This window comes from Sciurus carolinensis, chromosome 17 (genome assembly GCF_902686445.1).
Source record: "Sciurus carolinensis chromosome 17, mSciCar1.2, whole genome shotgun sequence".
NCBI lineage: Eukaryota > Metazoa > Chordata > Mammalia > Rodentia > Sciuridae > Sciurus > Sciurus carolinensis.
The window spans coordinates 12,659,610-12,675,327 of record NC_062229.1 but is presented as its reverse complement, the minus strand read 5'-3'; the positions used below and the strand labels follow the sequence as shown (position 1 = coordinate 12,675,327).

The following is a 15,718-nucleotide window of genomic DNA, read 5'->3' as shown; positions in this document are numbered from 1 at the left end:
GTTCTTCTCCTTCTTACCTTCCCCTTCTCGTTCCTTTTTTTTATCTTGGTACTGGTGATTGAACTCAGGGGCATTTTACCATTAAGCTACATTTCCAGACCTTTTTTTTTAAATTTTGAGTCAGGGTCTCACTAAATTGCTGAGGACTTCACTAAGTTGCTGTGGCTGACCTCAAACTTGTAAACTTCTGCCTTAGCCTCCTGAGTCACTGGGATTATAGGCTCAGGCTTAGATTAGTTCTTAAAAAAACAAAACTATCTCAACTCAGTACTGTCTTCTCCAAATGATAGGCACACTCAGACTAATACATTTTATTTGTTTCATATAAAAGGAATGCTGAAGGTAGATGTTCCAACAGCTATGCTCATTTTGCTCCAAGAGAGCTGTGTTTGAAGGCCAGGTTTGTGATGTGTATAGTGAAAACTTAGTCATATCCAAGAGATTCAGGTCTTTGTCCTCAGCTATTAGGAGGAGTCCCATGGAATGTTCTGCCTTATCGGGGTGTGTTTGCAAGGGGGCTTTGCTTACTTGAAGTCTAATAATGTGATTGCCGTGGGAGACACCTCTGTCAGTTCATTCTACAGGCAGAAGTATTAACTTGAAAATAGATTATGCTGATTCTTGATACCGATCTAATTCTCTGAAAATTTCTTGGTAATTTGAATGCTTTTAATGACATTAAACTCACCTATTGATTTTAAATTTAAAAAGTGAGTTTGAATTTTATGTTAAGATTTATGAAGTTTTAGTTTTAGAAGAGGGGAGTAGCCAACTTTTCCTATGCTTCTGTTCCATTAATATTAACGAGTCCTCAGAGATTAGGATAACATGAACCAATCTGGCTAATTATGAGCTCTGTTTATGGAGCTCTCAGATCCAGACAATCATAAACAATCAGCCTGTGCCCTGCAGCCTCTGGGTCCCAGTCCAGTTGGATCTGTGTGTCTCCTCTTTCCAGAGTCATTGTCTGCATTGGAGGTCCATGCCTGAGTCTGTCCTCCTGCCAGTTCTGAGGACGGAGCCTGACTCTCTGCCACTTACCAGGCAGGGGAAAGGCAATGGATCGTCACTCCTTGGTCATGCCCCAGCATAGAGGCAGCACTGACTGGTGAGTGTGGTGGGAGAAACTGGATGCAGGAGGGACTCAGAGAGCATCAATTCCTCATTATCCAGACAAGCAGCTGAAGTGTCCAGATGGAGGGCCCCCAAATGCAAAGTTTTAACTCAGAGGTCCATGAAATAAAAAAATTTAAATTAAAAAATAAATTGACACCATAATTATATAAATATGTATGTGGGATAGAGTGTGATAATTTGATACATGGATACAATATGTCATGATCAAATCTGGGTAATTAGCATTTTCATCTCCTTAAACATTTATTATTTCTTTGTGTTGGCAGCATTCAAATGCCTCTTTTCTAGTTCTTTATAAAATATCTAATAAATTGTTGTAAACTTTACCTACCCTACTGTTCTATAGAACACTAGAATTTATTGCTCCTAGATAACTGTATTTTGGTACCTGTCATCAAATCTCCCTCTTTCCCACTTCTTCCTACTTTTCCCACTCTCTGTGGCCACTATTCTAGTTTGTAGTCTTGGTTCTGATGAGGATCCAAGACCTCTCATTCAGACTTCTGCTCTCCTTCCACACTAGTTCTAGCTCTGGTGGGTATCTTTGTCACTAGGGCAAGAAATGGATCTCTTTAAACTGTCTCTTATGTGCTCTAAAATGATTGCAAAGGCCATCATGAGGATAAGAATGACAGATGACTGTAACTATGATGTCATGAATCTTTATCAAACGTTCCCAAGTGCCAGACTCTATGTAGTTAATTTAATTTCATCTGCAATGATCACTCCCAGGTGTAAACATTATTGTTCCTTTACTTGAAAGGAATGGAAAACTTCTTATGTAACTTGCACCATATTCTGGGATGGAATGGGGTGAATTGAACATTTTGACTCCAAACAGGGACCTATCCAGGATTCTCCTGCAGCAACCCAAACAGCCATTTCTCTTTCTGTAGCTCCCAGCAGAACCCTCTTCTCACTCTGTTCTTCCCTTTAGGGATTCCTGGTAATCTCTGAGAGAACAGGGGTGCCCCTAGCTGTACCAACCACAGGAAGGATGACTGAGATTGTACGTGGGCAATCACAGAAAGAGCTCATGAACATTCAGAAAAGCTCTCTCTCTTGCCCCTTCTCCTGAACTGGCACTTCAGTTATCTACTTACTCTTCCACTCCTGAAACTTGGCTCTTCTCCATCATACTTAGGAAACTGGAATCTGTTAAAAGATGTGCAAGAGAAGTGCCATTTTTTTGAGACCTGTGGATTTTTGCTTTAAGCCAGACTGAAGAAATTTATTGTGTCTCTGAGGAAAAAAATAATTTTGAAACCTTTGCTCTGCTCATTATTTGTGTGATATGAAGCAAGTTATTATTTCTGAGCCTCAACTCAACCTGTACCTCAGAGTCAGTTCCTAGGAGTTGAGAGACTCCACTGAGTCAAGATTAAATAGATTATCAAGGGCAAAAAATAAGGTATTATTTTTGTTGTTAAAACTAAGCCTCACAGTATTCAACTAAAATATCTTGTGACATGAAGATTGGATTTTCAATAGCTTTTTGAAAAAAAAAAAGCTTTTTATTTTTGTTCCTGTATTAGCAGATACTAGGAAGTTGGAGGAAATGACTGAATCTCATTCATTTCTGTTTTCCTAGAGCATCTTTGAAACAAAATTGCCTAGAAAAACAACAATGATAAAAATCTGTTAGTGTGGCCAATATGGCATGCACATCCTGGGGTGTATTCCTACCTGTGCCTTTATATGTTTAGGGATGTCCCATAGGAAAAGAGACAAGATCAAATTGCACTTATTTGAGTTCGTTTCATGACATTTCCATGGAACCTGTTGTTTTCCATGTCATTGCAACTATAGCATTCAATTTCCCCCAAACCATTGTAGAGATTATAAACACAAAAAAAGAGGCAGAAAGAAAAGGGGTGGGTAAATCTAGTTGCATGGGCTGAGAAACCTACCAGGATTTCAAGTCTCCTGTGCTCCAGTGCTCTGAGACCAGAGAGACTTATCTTCTCTACCACAGAAGCAACAAAAGGGCTTAAAACTGTGTAGGATTGTATTTTATGAATAAGTCTAGAATAAATTCCAAGATGATTCAGATTCTGATTACAAAACAATGGACAAATATTTATTAAGTTTAGGGACCCTACATCTCTAGAGTTTAGTATTATTCTCCCCATTTCCAGGTAGGGAGAGCTAGTATAGAGAGGTGGAGAGTTTTTTCTTTTTATATGTAACACACCGTGAGTGTTAAGACATGAGTCTTAGACCTTGGTCTATTGACTGTAGTCTCAGGACTTTGTCTCCTCAGGAGATATAAGTTAGTTTTCTTGTCAAACCTACTTGAGCATGAACCAAGGCAGAAACATTGATTCTTTTTTTTTTTTTTTTTTGAAACATTGATTCTTTCTCTTGCAATTCAGTGAGTTCATCTGTGAAGTAGGGGAATGAACCGGTGGTTTATATGGGCATTTCTGACATGAGTATATAACTTTTAAAGTGAATAATAATGAATTTTACAACCAAGTTTGGACATCTGAGACATGGAAATATAATTCCCTATGTAAGATGAGAATTCTCACATGGAACTCTCAATTACATTAGACACACTTCAAGGATATTTCTTATTGATATCTTTTTTGTTGTTGTTTTGTTTGGTATTGGGGATTGAACCCAGGGGTGCTTTGATTTTTTATATAGAGACAGGGTCTCACTAAGTTGCTTAGGGCCTCACTAAGTTGCTGAGGCCAGCTTTGAACTTGTGATCCTCCTGGCTTACTCTCCGGAGTTGCTGGCATTACAGGTATGTGCCACTGAGGTTGGATATCCTAAGAGAAAGTATTTGATAGCAACTGATTTTTTTCTAATGGGAAAATAAATGTAGGCAATAAATAGTAAAAATTGAACATATATCTTTTTTACAACTCAAACAGCTATCTTCCATGCACACATCATATACAAATTCTCACTTCTGTGATGAGAGAAGTGTGAGAATTTTCATAGGATTGTTGTAATGAGAAATTGATAAATAAAATGAAATCCAGTCCTCAGGCAATATTATGCATCAAAGTGTTATATCTAAGCATATGTACTTTGCAGAAAGACTTTAGTTCAGTGTTTTAGTAAAATGTTAGATGTAATATAGAACAATACATTGGTTACATAGATTTTCAAGAAAATTACACATAAGTAAATCAATACTAATGTTATAGAATCATTGACAAAATATACTTACCAAATTCATGACAGTGTTTGCATTTGGGGGACAGATGTTCAGAGGAATGGGATTATGCATAGATATAAGAAAACTAAAAATTTATTGGTAATATTTCAGATCTCTATAAAATAGAAGTTCTGAAGCAAATATGGAAATGTTTATACTTTTAATACAGGTAGTAGGTATTATTAATAACATATATACTATTAATGGAGCATTTTCTGTGTGTGGCAATATTCTAAGACATTGATTCTTGACCCTGGACCACTAAGAACCACACGTGTAGAGATAATTATTTAATTGGTTCTAAACTGTGGTAGAGCATCAGTATAGTTTAAATACCCACAGGTAAATATAATGATCAAGAAGGATTGATGACCACTGGTCTAAGCACTTTGTTTCAGTTCATCCAATTTCTTAAACACACCACTGTAAGGTAAGTTCAACTATGATCTTCATTTTACCGATGTGGAAACGTCCCTGGTGTTTACTACATTAGCCTGTCTGTTCTTTTTCTTTTGTATTTTTACTGAAATTAAGTTGTACCATATGCCAAGAGAAACAAGGAATACAGGTGCTCTCAGGGAGCTGGTGAAAGAGAACTGAAATTTTCATATCAGGAAAGACTGATGTGAATAGCTATTAATTAGGCATAAGAAGGCTAGGTGTCAGGCTTCGGTTTGGAGCACCCATGGCCCTAAATTCCTCAAATGTCAGCAAGGGGGTTGAATTTCATGAGGACGCAACATGCTTAAGATTAGAAATTCATTTAAACTTGATCCAATTACTCTACACCGGAGATCTAAGATGGTGGACTAGAGGGTGACTGCATCTCCCATCGCTCCAGAACTCAGGATTCAAGAAGGGGAGGTATTGAGAGGCTCGGACCAACATAGAGCCACAGGGTGAGTCTCTCCCACCGGGTGAAGCTTGGCCCAGGCAGCAGGCCCGGACAGAGGGCAGCTTCTTGGAGCAGGGCAGGGCAGCAAGAGTCTTCCCCAAGCAGCCCTGTTCCTTCCGGCGGCAGGTGCGATCCACAGTCAGCTTCTTGGAGCAGACCCGCTCAGTGACAGGATTTCCACACAGAACCAGCCCCCAGCCCTGGACCCAGTAGCAGGCTAGGGGCAGCTTTCTTTGGAAGCACTGCATTATCAAGTTCCTCCAAGACTTCAGGCTACTGAAGGCTGGGAGGTGATATACTGGAAATCTACAGGGACACTACAAGCCAATAGAGGAAATCTTCAATATCTCAGAGTCTCACTGATATTTGACCAATATAAGAAAACAAGGGAAGAAAATGTCCCAATTACTCTACACTATATACACATATCTTAATATCACTCTACATCTCCAAAACATGACTGTAGTTTGTCAGTGAAATAAAAAAATCCCATTTAAGTACTTTAACCAAGCCAAACAAGTATGAAATACCTGATGTTTCCTTGAGATTGTGTAAGATTGAGAATTTAATACTGAATAAAATGAGAATTATTAGAAAGAAAATATTTCTTAAATGCTAATTATTATTTGTTTAATGATTTGGATGTTTATTGTACACTGATGACATCTATGGGATCAGTGATGCTGTATGATTTAGTATATTTAACCAACACGTTTGTCAAAATCTGAAGTACATTAGACCAAGGTTAGATGTAATATTAAAGAAGAATTAAAAAAGATGTCCTACATTTTTGAGTGAGTGTTCAATTCTATAAAGGAACAAAGTCAGAAGAACAAAAAGGATGAAAATTCATGAAGATAACTGGTAAGATAAAAATGCTTTATGATTATGAACATTTGACTTTGAGTTAGAATCCAGATAATTTGGTTATAGCACTTATAGAGCTTGTCAATATTATTTATTAAGAGAATATCTTGCATTGTATTTGAATAAAATAGGACTGCTTTTTACTTTCTTATAATTAGAATGGTCTTTTTCTTAAAGTCAAAAGGATATTTATCTTTGTTTTGTCTTAAACAAATATTTTACCATAATTATGTATTTCTCTCTAATGCTTTTTGATTTTAAAACATAACTTTAGTTGAGTGTTTCCAAGGGTGTTGTGTACAGAAAAAGGTGAATAGCACAAAAATCAGTGATGAAAGAGTTCTAAGATGTTTGGGTTTGTCACAACTAAGAAAGAATGCTGAGGGTATATGGCCCTCATATGAAAAGACTTTACTAGTGAATTACCTTAATCCAAAATAATAGACAGTGCTGCATACTGGTTTGCTTATTTACTTTTTCTAATCTTCTTTTCATTTTCAACAGGTGTCCATCCAATATAGAACCACAGAATGTAACATATGTCTCAGAATTCCATCTCATGGGACTCTCAGAAGATCCAGACCTGCAGCCCATCCTCTTTGGACTGTTCCTGTCCATGTACATGGTCACAGTGTTTGGGAACCTGCTCATCATCCTGGCTGTCAGCTCTGACTCCCACCTCCACACCCCCATGTACTTCTTCCTCTCCAACCTGTCCTTGACTGACATCAGTTTCACCTCTACCACAGTCCCAAAGATGATTGTGGACATCCAAACTCACAGCAGAGTCATCTCATATGCAGGCTGCCTGACGCAGATGTCTTTTTTTATGCTTTTTGGATGTTTGGATAGTCTGCTTCTAAGTGTAATGGCCTATGACAGGTTTGTGGCCATTTGCCACCCACTACACTACCAGGTCATTATGCACCCTTGCCTTTGTGGCTTCTTGGTTTTGTTGTCAGTTCTCATTAGCCTTTTGGTTTCCCAGCTGCACAATTCAATGGTGTTACAACTTACCTACTTCAAGAATGTGGAGATTTCTCATTTCTTCTGTGACCCTTCCCAGCTCCTCAACCTTGCCTGTTCTGACACGTTTACCAATAACATAGTCATGTATTTTGTTGGTGCCATCTCTGGTTTTCTTCCTATCTCAGGGATTTTTTTCTCTTACTATAAAATAGTTTCCTCTATTCTGAGAGTTCCATCATCAGGTGGGAAATATAAAGCCTTCTCCACTTGTGGGTCTCACCTGTTAGTTGTTTGCTTATTTTATGGGACAGGCCTTGGGGTGTATCTTAGTTCAGCTGTCTCACTTTCTCCTAGGAAGGGTGCAGTAGCTTCAGTAGTGTATACTGTAGTTACGCCTATGCTCAACCCTTTTATATACAGCCTTAGGAACAAGGACATCAAGAGGGCCATGTGGAAGCTCTTCAGAAAAATAGTCTAGTCTCAGGACCTGTGGCGTCCCTTTGTAGTGCTGGTTGGCAAAGGCAGCAAAACTAAACATCGAGACCTGCAAATCTGATCTCCTTCATCACATCATGTTTTAGCTCTTATGCTTTTCATTACTTTTCCTATTTCCTATCTAAATATTACTTTTTAAAAAATCTGTCTTTAGTGAAACTGTGGGAATATTTTTTGTATAGGTTATTCATGCATTTCTGAATTCTATTATACTTATGCAACTTCTGCATTTGGATTAATGATCCAAGTATCTCAAAAAGATGAAATCTTTTTATGTACTTAAAATTTCTTATAATTAACATATTTTCAACAACTCCTGTATATTTGCCATACAAAATTTGTATGTATCAAAAATTTATTTGTGCAGGTTATCTTTTAGGATGCATATTACTAGTCCTCAAGATTGCCTTTATGGGAAGCACTCAGGGATCTTTAAAAACACTGATGCCTGAGTATCACCACCAGAGATTCTGATTTATTGAATTGCTGTGTGGCTTGAAACAGAACAGCTTGAAACAGGTGCCCAAGGATTTTACTAAGCAATCTGCTGATAATCTTTTAGGAGTTTCCTTGTATGTGATGAATTACTTTTCCCTTGATGCTGCCATGGTTCTATCTTTGTGACTTTTGATGATTTGACTATAAGATGTCTCATTATGGGTGTCTTTGGATTTATCAGAGTTTATTTAGTTTTTGAATATGTATGTCTATTTTCTTCTTCAAATTTGGGAAGTTTAAAATTACAGTAATTATTTAAAAAATGTAATCTCTATCTCTTTCACTCTATTCCCTTTCTGAAACTCCACTAATGCAAAAAATTCAGCTTTATGGTTTCTCATAAAACCTTTAGTATCTCTTCACTTTTATTTATTCCTTTTTCTTTTGCTTCATTTATTCAATAATTTCAAATGATATGTCCTTAAGTTCACTGATTTTTTTTCCTCTGCTTGATTGAGTCTATTATGAACACTATTGAATATTTCAATTTACTTATTGTATTCTTAAACTCCAAAATTTTTGTTTCTTTTTAATAATTTATATGTCTTTAATAGTCTCATTTTGTTCTTGCATTGTTTCCCTGATTTTGTTGTCTGTTTGTGTTCTCTTTTAGCTTACTGATTATCCTTCAGGTGGATATTTTGAATTTGTTGTCAGATAAGTCATAGATTTCATTTAAGGAAGATTTCATAATCATTTTATGAATATTTAGTTTATTTCTCTGGTCGGGTCATGCTTCCATGTTTCTGTGCAGGCCTTGTGCTCTTGCTCTTGAGAAAATAGCTACTTCTCAGTTTTTATGGATTGGCTTCATATAGTAGAAGACTTTCACCAATAGACTGATAGAAACTTTAGGGCTGGGGATGTAGCTCAGTGGAAGGGCATTTGCCCAGCATATGTGAGGACCTGGATTTAATCCCCAGAATAAAAACAAATAAACAAACAAAAAGCCTAGAAATTCTCAAACGTTTTCAGAGAATGCATTTTCTCTGGCTTGTTTGTGTAATGTTAACCATTAGGAGGTTTGCCTTTGTTTTCAAGAGTCCATCATTTCTTGTCCCACCTGTCATCTGTTTGTGGTACTGCAGTCTAAGGCTGCCTTAACGTTATTCTCTGTGGCCTCTGTCCAGGCATTCCAAGTGCATTGTCTTTCTCTTTAGTGCTCCAAGTCAGACAGACATAAGCCAGTCCTGGCAGCCCACTAGAAAGATACTACTTTAGATGAATATTCTACCTTCTTCTTCTTCTGGGCAGAACTTGGGAATTTTCTCCTGATTCTGCCGTGCTGCTTCTGGGAAGGGGTGGGTCCTTAAAGGGCAAATTCAGCAAGATTTCTCGACAACTTTGATTCACTTCTTCCTGGATTTGGGTTTCTCTCATGTGCTAATACCTCTTGACTAGTTCATGGAGTTCTCACAAAGGCAACTTGGTCCATCTATGTTGTTAAGTGAGTGTCTCCGTGGAGGAATTAAGGTTTGGCCCTTAGCAGTTCATCATCTCACTGATGTTATTATGGCCAAAAGTTTATTTCATTAAAAGGCAGAAAATGGCATCTGCAAATGAGCAAAGTTTGTGATGCAGTGGGGATTTTTACTCTGGTGGTGGCCTTCTTCCTCGGATGGGAGAAAGTGCAGGTGATTAGCATGGGAGAGGCCTTTAATGGCTGTTTTCTGTTTTAGTATTGTTTTGCTTTTATAATCAGGAGAAAATAGTTATTTAAAGACAATCCATACCCTGATAAGTAGGCTGTTTCTACTGATATTTTTGCTTATCAGTGCTTCTTGAAGTTTACCTTTTCTGGGTTCATTTCATTTCTCTCCAAGTGCCTCTTGTTTGTTTGTTTGTTTTTTAATTGTGAAAGGTGTAAGACCCTACAAAGATTATAGTATAAAATATTTTCACAGCTCAGATTGATGGACACCTTTTAAAATAAACTCTACTTGTAAAAAATGTCAGGGTTGTGAAAGATAAAGGCTGAAGAACTGTCCCAGACTGAAGGAATTAATGCAGTTTAACGAGGCATGATAACTGAATGCGACATGCGAATCTTGATTGGATCCTAGAACAGAAAAAAAATGTAAAATAAAAAGAAAGATTTCATTAGCTGATGATACACATAAAGAAAACTAAAGACAATACATTCTGGAGTGAAATGAGCAGTTTTGATAAGGAAAAATAAGAACCCCTGGGAACATGTGTTGAACTTGAAGACAGAATGATTGCAGTGTATTGTGACGTCACTGGAGGAATCCTACTGGTAGGAGAGAAACGAGGGTCATTTTTTCATACTACATGGAAAGGAGCTACATGATGATATCTGCTAAGATACCAAATACAGAGCTACTTCTTCCCACCTGACAATTCTACTAGAAAGTTTGGATGAGAACATGGTGGTTTGATGGGTTGTATAACATACCAGAAAGAAGAGGGACATATCCATAATCTCGTGGTACTTACAGAACAACATCAAGAGCACTCTCGATCACACAGCATGCTTAAGATCATACAACAGTACATACCTGTCCTTTCAGCCTTTCAGAAAGCTGGTTCCAGTTCAGTGGAAATCATACCTGTGTCTCATTCCAGGGTATTCATCTGTATCAGGAGACCCCTGCCTGACTCTGGTTTCCTGTCAGTCATGAGGGAAGATCCTCAGTCCTCATTGCTCATCAGGTGTGAAGAGGGAATGAACTTCAATAGCTCCACTAGCAAGACAGCCCTACTAGGAAGGAAGCCTAGTCCAGTGAGAGTTGGGAGGTGCAGAGGATGCTGGAGATACTATTGGGAGCCTCGCTTTCTCAAAATGAGGATCAGCAAGGTCATTAGAATGGCTAGATTGAATGGCACCTAAATGCAAAATTTTTGCTCAGAGAACTATGAAATTTATTCTTAGTTCATGGAGGGAATTTAAGAACTGTCACTGAGAATTCTTCTTTCTTACTAGTTTCTTAGGTTCATCAGCATATTTACACAGCTTAAGCAGTTTAAAGCATGAACTGTCATTTATCTATATATTCCAAATCTTGCACAGGGCAAAGATTAGGCACATTTTTACTTTATATAGCATCAAGTAAATTATTCACTGTCTCAGAGGAGAAACATAAGATATTTTTACATGCATATTCAATATGGTGCTTCCTTCCTGGACCACTCAAACTTCCATAGACTAATTTCCCAACTCTTTTTTTTTTTTTTTTTTTTTTTTTGACGACAAGGATTGAGCCTGGAGATGCTTAATTACTGAGCCACATTCCCAGCCCTTTTATTTTGAGACAGGGTCTGGCTAAGTTGCTTAGGGCCTCACTAAATTGCTGAGGCTGACCTCAAACTGTGATCCTGCCTTAGCCTCCCTAGTTTCTGGGATTATAGGTGTGTGCCTCCATGCCCTGCTCCCTAATTTCTCAACTCTTGAGAGAAATGTATGGTTTAAAGTTATGAATAGTGGGATCTATTTTCCCCCACCAATAGTATGTCCAGTGTTAGGACTCATAGAATAAAGGGTTGATTTATCAACTCTTCCCTTTCTAGAAAAAAACGACCTCCACAGTGTATAAAGTATATGAACAGAGAAATCTCAAGTGAACATCCAATATAGAATGGAAAAAGTTTTAATGTTTCTTTTTTTTGTTCAAGGCTACTGATCATTGGAGGGGGAAGTGGAAAATAAGCATTTTGCTACGCAAATATGACTATCTTTGGTTTTATTTGCCATGTCCTGTAAATTCATCCTTGGCTGTAACCCCAGCATTTTATCCCCTCTACCTAATATGGGATGACTTCAGTTTAGCAATACATTTCATATGGACCAAGTATTCTAAATGTCTATATACTTAGACTCTTCCTCTCATATACATCTCTATGTACCTGCCATTTGGGATCCCTCAAAATACCTTCCATAATTTATCAATGTACAGCTAAATAGTATACTTTTCTCCCATGTCCATTAAGTGTGTATTAACCTTTTTTTTAAATCAAGTCCAATGTTCTGATAGAAGATAAGGTGGGTAGGGGCTAAGATATTCCCAATGACCTTACCTCTTTGTTTTATGCCCTTGTGTAACTCCCATTGTGTATGGAATGAACCTAGTGGCTCTCTTTCAGCAATGAGAACTTGGAAGAAGAGATGGGAAGTTACTCTTGGGAAAAGAGTGAAAAGAATAATGCTGTGAAAAACAGCATGGAGTTTCCTAAAAAATTAAAAATAGTACTACCATATTATTCTGCAATCCATCTGCTGTATATGCATCCAAAGGAAATGAAATCCATCTGTTGAAGAGATGTCTGCACTCCTGTGTTTACTGAAGCACAATTCATAATAACTAAGGAATGGAAATAACCTAAGTGTCCATGAATGGATGAATGGATACAAAAAATGTGGGACATACACACATGAATACTACTCAGCCATAAAAGGATGCCTTTCTACTATTTGAGACAAACTGGATGGAACTATAAGTCAGCTAAGTAAATAAGCCAGACTCAGAAGACAAGCACCACCTGATATCACTCATATGTGGAAGCTAAAAAGTTTGTCTGATAGAAGTGGACAGTAGCATGGTAGTTATCAGAGACCTTGAGAGTAGGAGGGAGTGATGGGGAAAGATTAATTAAGGAGTGTTCTAGTTTGATAGTAGCAAATAAAATATATACTGTAATATTTTAAAGCTAGAAGAAACAATTTTAAATATTTTCATCACAAAGAAATGATAAATGTTTGCTGGGCAAGGTGGCACATTCCTGTAATTCCAGCTGGTTGGGAGGCTGAGGCAGGAAGATAGTGAGTTCAAGGCCAGCCTCAGCAAAAGCAAGGTGCTAAGCAACTCGGTGAGACCCTGTCTCTAAACAAAATACAAAATAGGGCTGGGAATGTGGCTCAGTGTTCGAGTGCCCCTGAGTTCCATCCCTGGTACTTCTCCCTCCAAGAAAAAGGGAAAGAAAAAGGAAATGATAAATGTTTGAAGAGATAGATATGTTTACTATGATTCAAGCATTACATAATGTATACCTGAGTCAAAGAGTACTTGGTATTCCATAAATATGTACAATTTTTATGTATTGGTTAAAAATTTAAAAAGATTAATATAAAGAATATAGATAAATGCATTCTACTGTCATGTACAACAAATTAGAACAAATGAAAAAAAAATTAAAAAGAATATAGCTTCTTCCTGCTGTTCCTGGAATGTTTAAATGAAGTATGTTATCAAAAACTTATGTAACGGGGGTGAGGGGCTTGGGGGGGTAAGAGAAGAATGGAGGAACTTTAGATTTAGAATGTAGAGGGAAATGAGAGGGAGGAGGGGGCGGGGGTATGAAAGATGATGGAATGAGACAGACATCATTACCCTATGTACATGTATGATTACATGAATGCTATGAATCTACATCGTGCACAAGCATAGAAATGAAAAGCTGTACCCCATTTGTGTACAATGAATCAATATGCAGTCTGTAAAAATTTAAAAAAACTTATGTAAACATCAGTGGTTTTGTAATGTATCAATGTAATTTCATTAGAGAAAAAAGAACCAACATTCAGTTGGATTAGTAAAAAAATCCATACATCTTCAATACATAAAATACCAACCCAATAAAAGGGAAAAATAAATTGAAATAAGAACTTCTCCTTAGAGAAAAATAGTAATGAAAATAGTGTAAGATTCTTGAAACAAGAAATCTAATTCTCCTTATATTTTCTGATTAATACAGTGGATTGACAGATATCAATTCCCATAGTCTGTTGTTGTGGCAAAGAAAAAGTAGTCTGAGTTTTACATAAAGATCCAACAACTTGGAAGTCAGAAAGGAAGAGTATAGGTGAGTTTCCTCCTGAAAACTTTCCAAAGTACTTGTACTTTTCTCTTTTTCTGTTTCCTTTAATATTAACAAGTCCTCAGAGACTGAATTAATGCGGGCCAATTGGCTAATTAGGTACTTTGTGCACTGAGCCTCCACGGTTGCACAGTTGAAACAATTAACCGGTGCTCTAGACCTTTACTTTGCCAGTTCCAGTGCTGTTGTCTTCATGAGCATCTTCATAAACTTGAGTCGTTTTTCAAGTCCCGAGTACAGAGCCTGAGGTTTCACCACACACCAAGCAGGAGAGAGCACTGGATCCATGCTCCTTGGTGATGCCCCAGCAGAAAGGTGGTGGTACCCAGTAAGTGTCGTGGGAGATGGTGGAAGGAGTAGACACTGTCAGGAACATCTTTTCTTCACTGGGCAACATGACAGTTGGGATGATACCAATAGGAAACATTTCAGCTCAGAGGACTAAGTTTATGTTCTGGGATGGGGTCCAGGAATTCTCTTTCTAAGTTCTGCTTTCTTCCTAGACTGATTCTAGCTCCTGTAGGCATCTCCCTCATGTTACTAGTCAATGAACCTTGCCTTCATGGGAAGGATTAGCATGAAATTCTTTTAACCTGGGTTAAGAAGACTGAGTTTCAAACCTGGTTTGGGGCATACTTCAGGTGCTAAATTATTCATTTGTAAATAATAGATTCATGATAAAAAAGTGATATTACCAGGACACTATGGAATGCAAAATAAAGCAAAGCCAAATAACAATAACAAAGAGCAAAAGCAAAAAACAAAAAACCCTACCCAAATGGAAAATAGCAAAAGTGGTCTCACATGTAGGATGTTTTCATATGTTTGTGTGGGGTTGTTGATATAGATAACTCTGTATAAAATAAAACATTGCAGAAATGTTTCCTAAATTTATTATTGTTTAATTATTGACAAGATGCACACTGTACTCTAGTGTGTGTGATCAGTGATGCTTTGTGGTTATGTGCATATTCATCAAAATTTGAAGTCCACTAAAGCCAAGGCTAGGGCTAAAAAATGGTTTTGCAAAGACAATCTACATATTTGAAAGAAACCCTATTTCTATGAAGGAATGAAATCTTAAAGTGAAAGAATTATGAAAATCCATGGATTTAACTGACAAATAAAAATGTCTTGTCATTATGGATCTTCAACTTTGTTTGAATTCCAATAACATGGTTTTAGCTCTCACAGAGTGTTTATAAATATTCTGCATCCAGGAAATTTGTATCACTGTCTTAGAATAAAATAGGCTATGTTTGACAGTTTTCCAATTACCTTTAATTAGAATGATTTTTTTCTTAATGAAGGAAGGATTTTTTAATTTTTCATTTTATTTATTTTTATTTTTATTGTTTTCTTTTTAGTTATGACAGTAGAATCCATTATGATATAATTAAATGAGCAAGGAATGTGTCTTATTCTTATTAGGACCCCATTCTTGTAAGTGTACATGATGGTGGGATTCACTTAGCTATTTTCATATATATACATAAGAAAATTATGTTAGACTCATTCTACTGTCTTTCTTATTCCTCTCTCTTCTCCCTTCCCTCTATTCTCCTTTTTCTAATCTATTGAACTTCTCTTCTTCTCCCCATTTTATTGTGGTTTAGCTTCCACGTACCAGCAAAAACATTTGGCCTTTGGTTTTTTGGGATTGGCTTATTTCACTTAGCATGATAGATCCCAGATCTATCCATTCAATATTATAAGCTTATTCTTGTTTATGGCTGAGTAATATTCCATTGTGAATATATCCCACAATTTCTTTATCCATTCATCTGTTGAAGGGTACCAAGGTTGGCTCCATAGCTCAGCTATTGGGAATTGTGCTGCTATAAACATGT

The 15,718-nt window shown here is 37.1% G+C and overlaps 1 protein-coding gene across 1 annotated transcript; it reads left to right on the top strand.

Moving 5' to 3' along the window:
* Positions 1–1,058: 1,058 nt before the first annotated feature.
* Positions 1,059–7,521, top strand: LOC124968998 (olfactory receptor 18). The gene is made up of 2 exons (XM_047531836.1): positions 1,059–1,108; positions 6,579–7,521. The coding sequence occupies exons 1-2, from the start codon at positions 1,059–1,061 to the stop codon at positions 7,519–7,521; spliced, it is 993 nt and encodes a 330-aa protein (XP_047387792.1).
* The last annotated feature ends 8,197 nt before the right edge of the window (positions 7,522–15,718 follow it).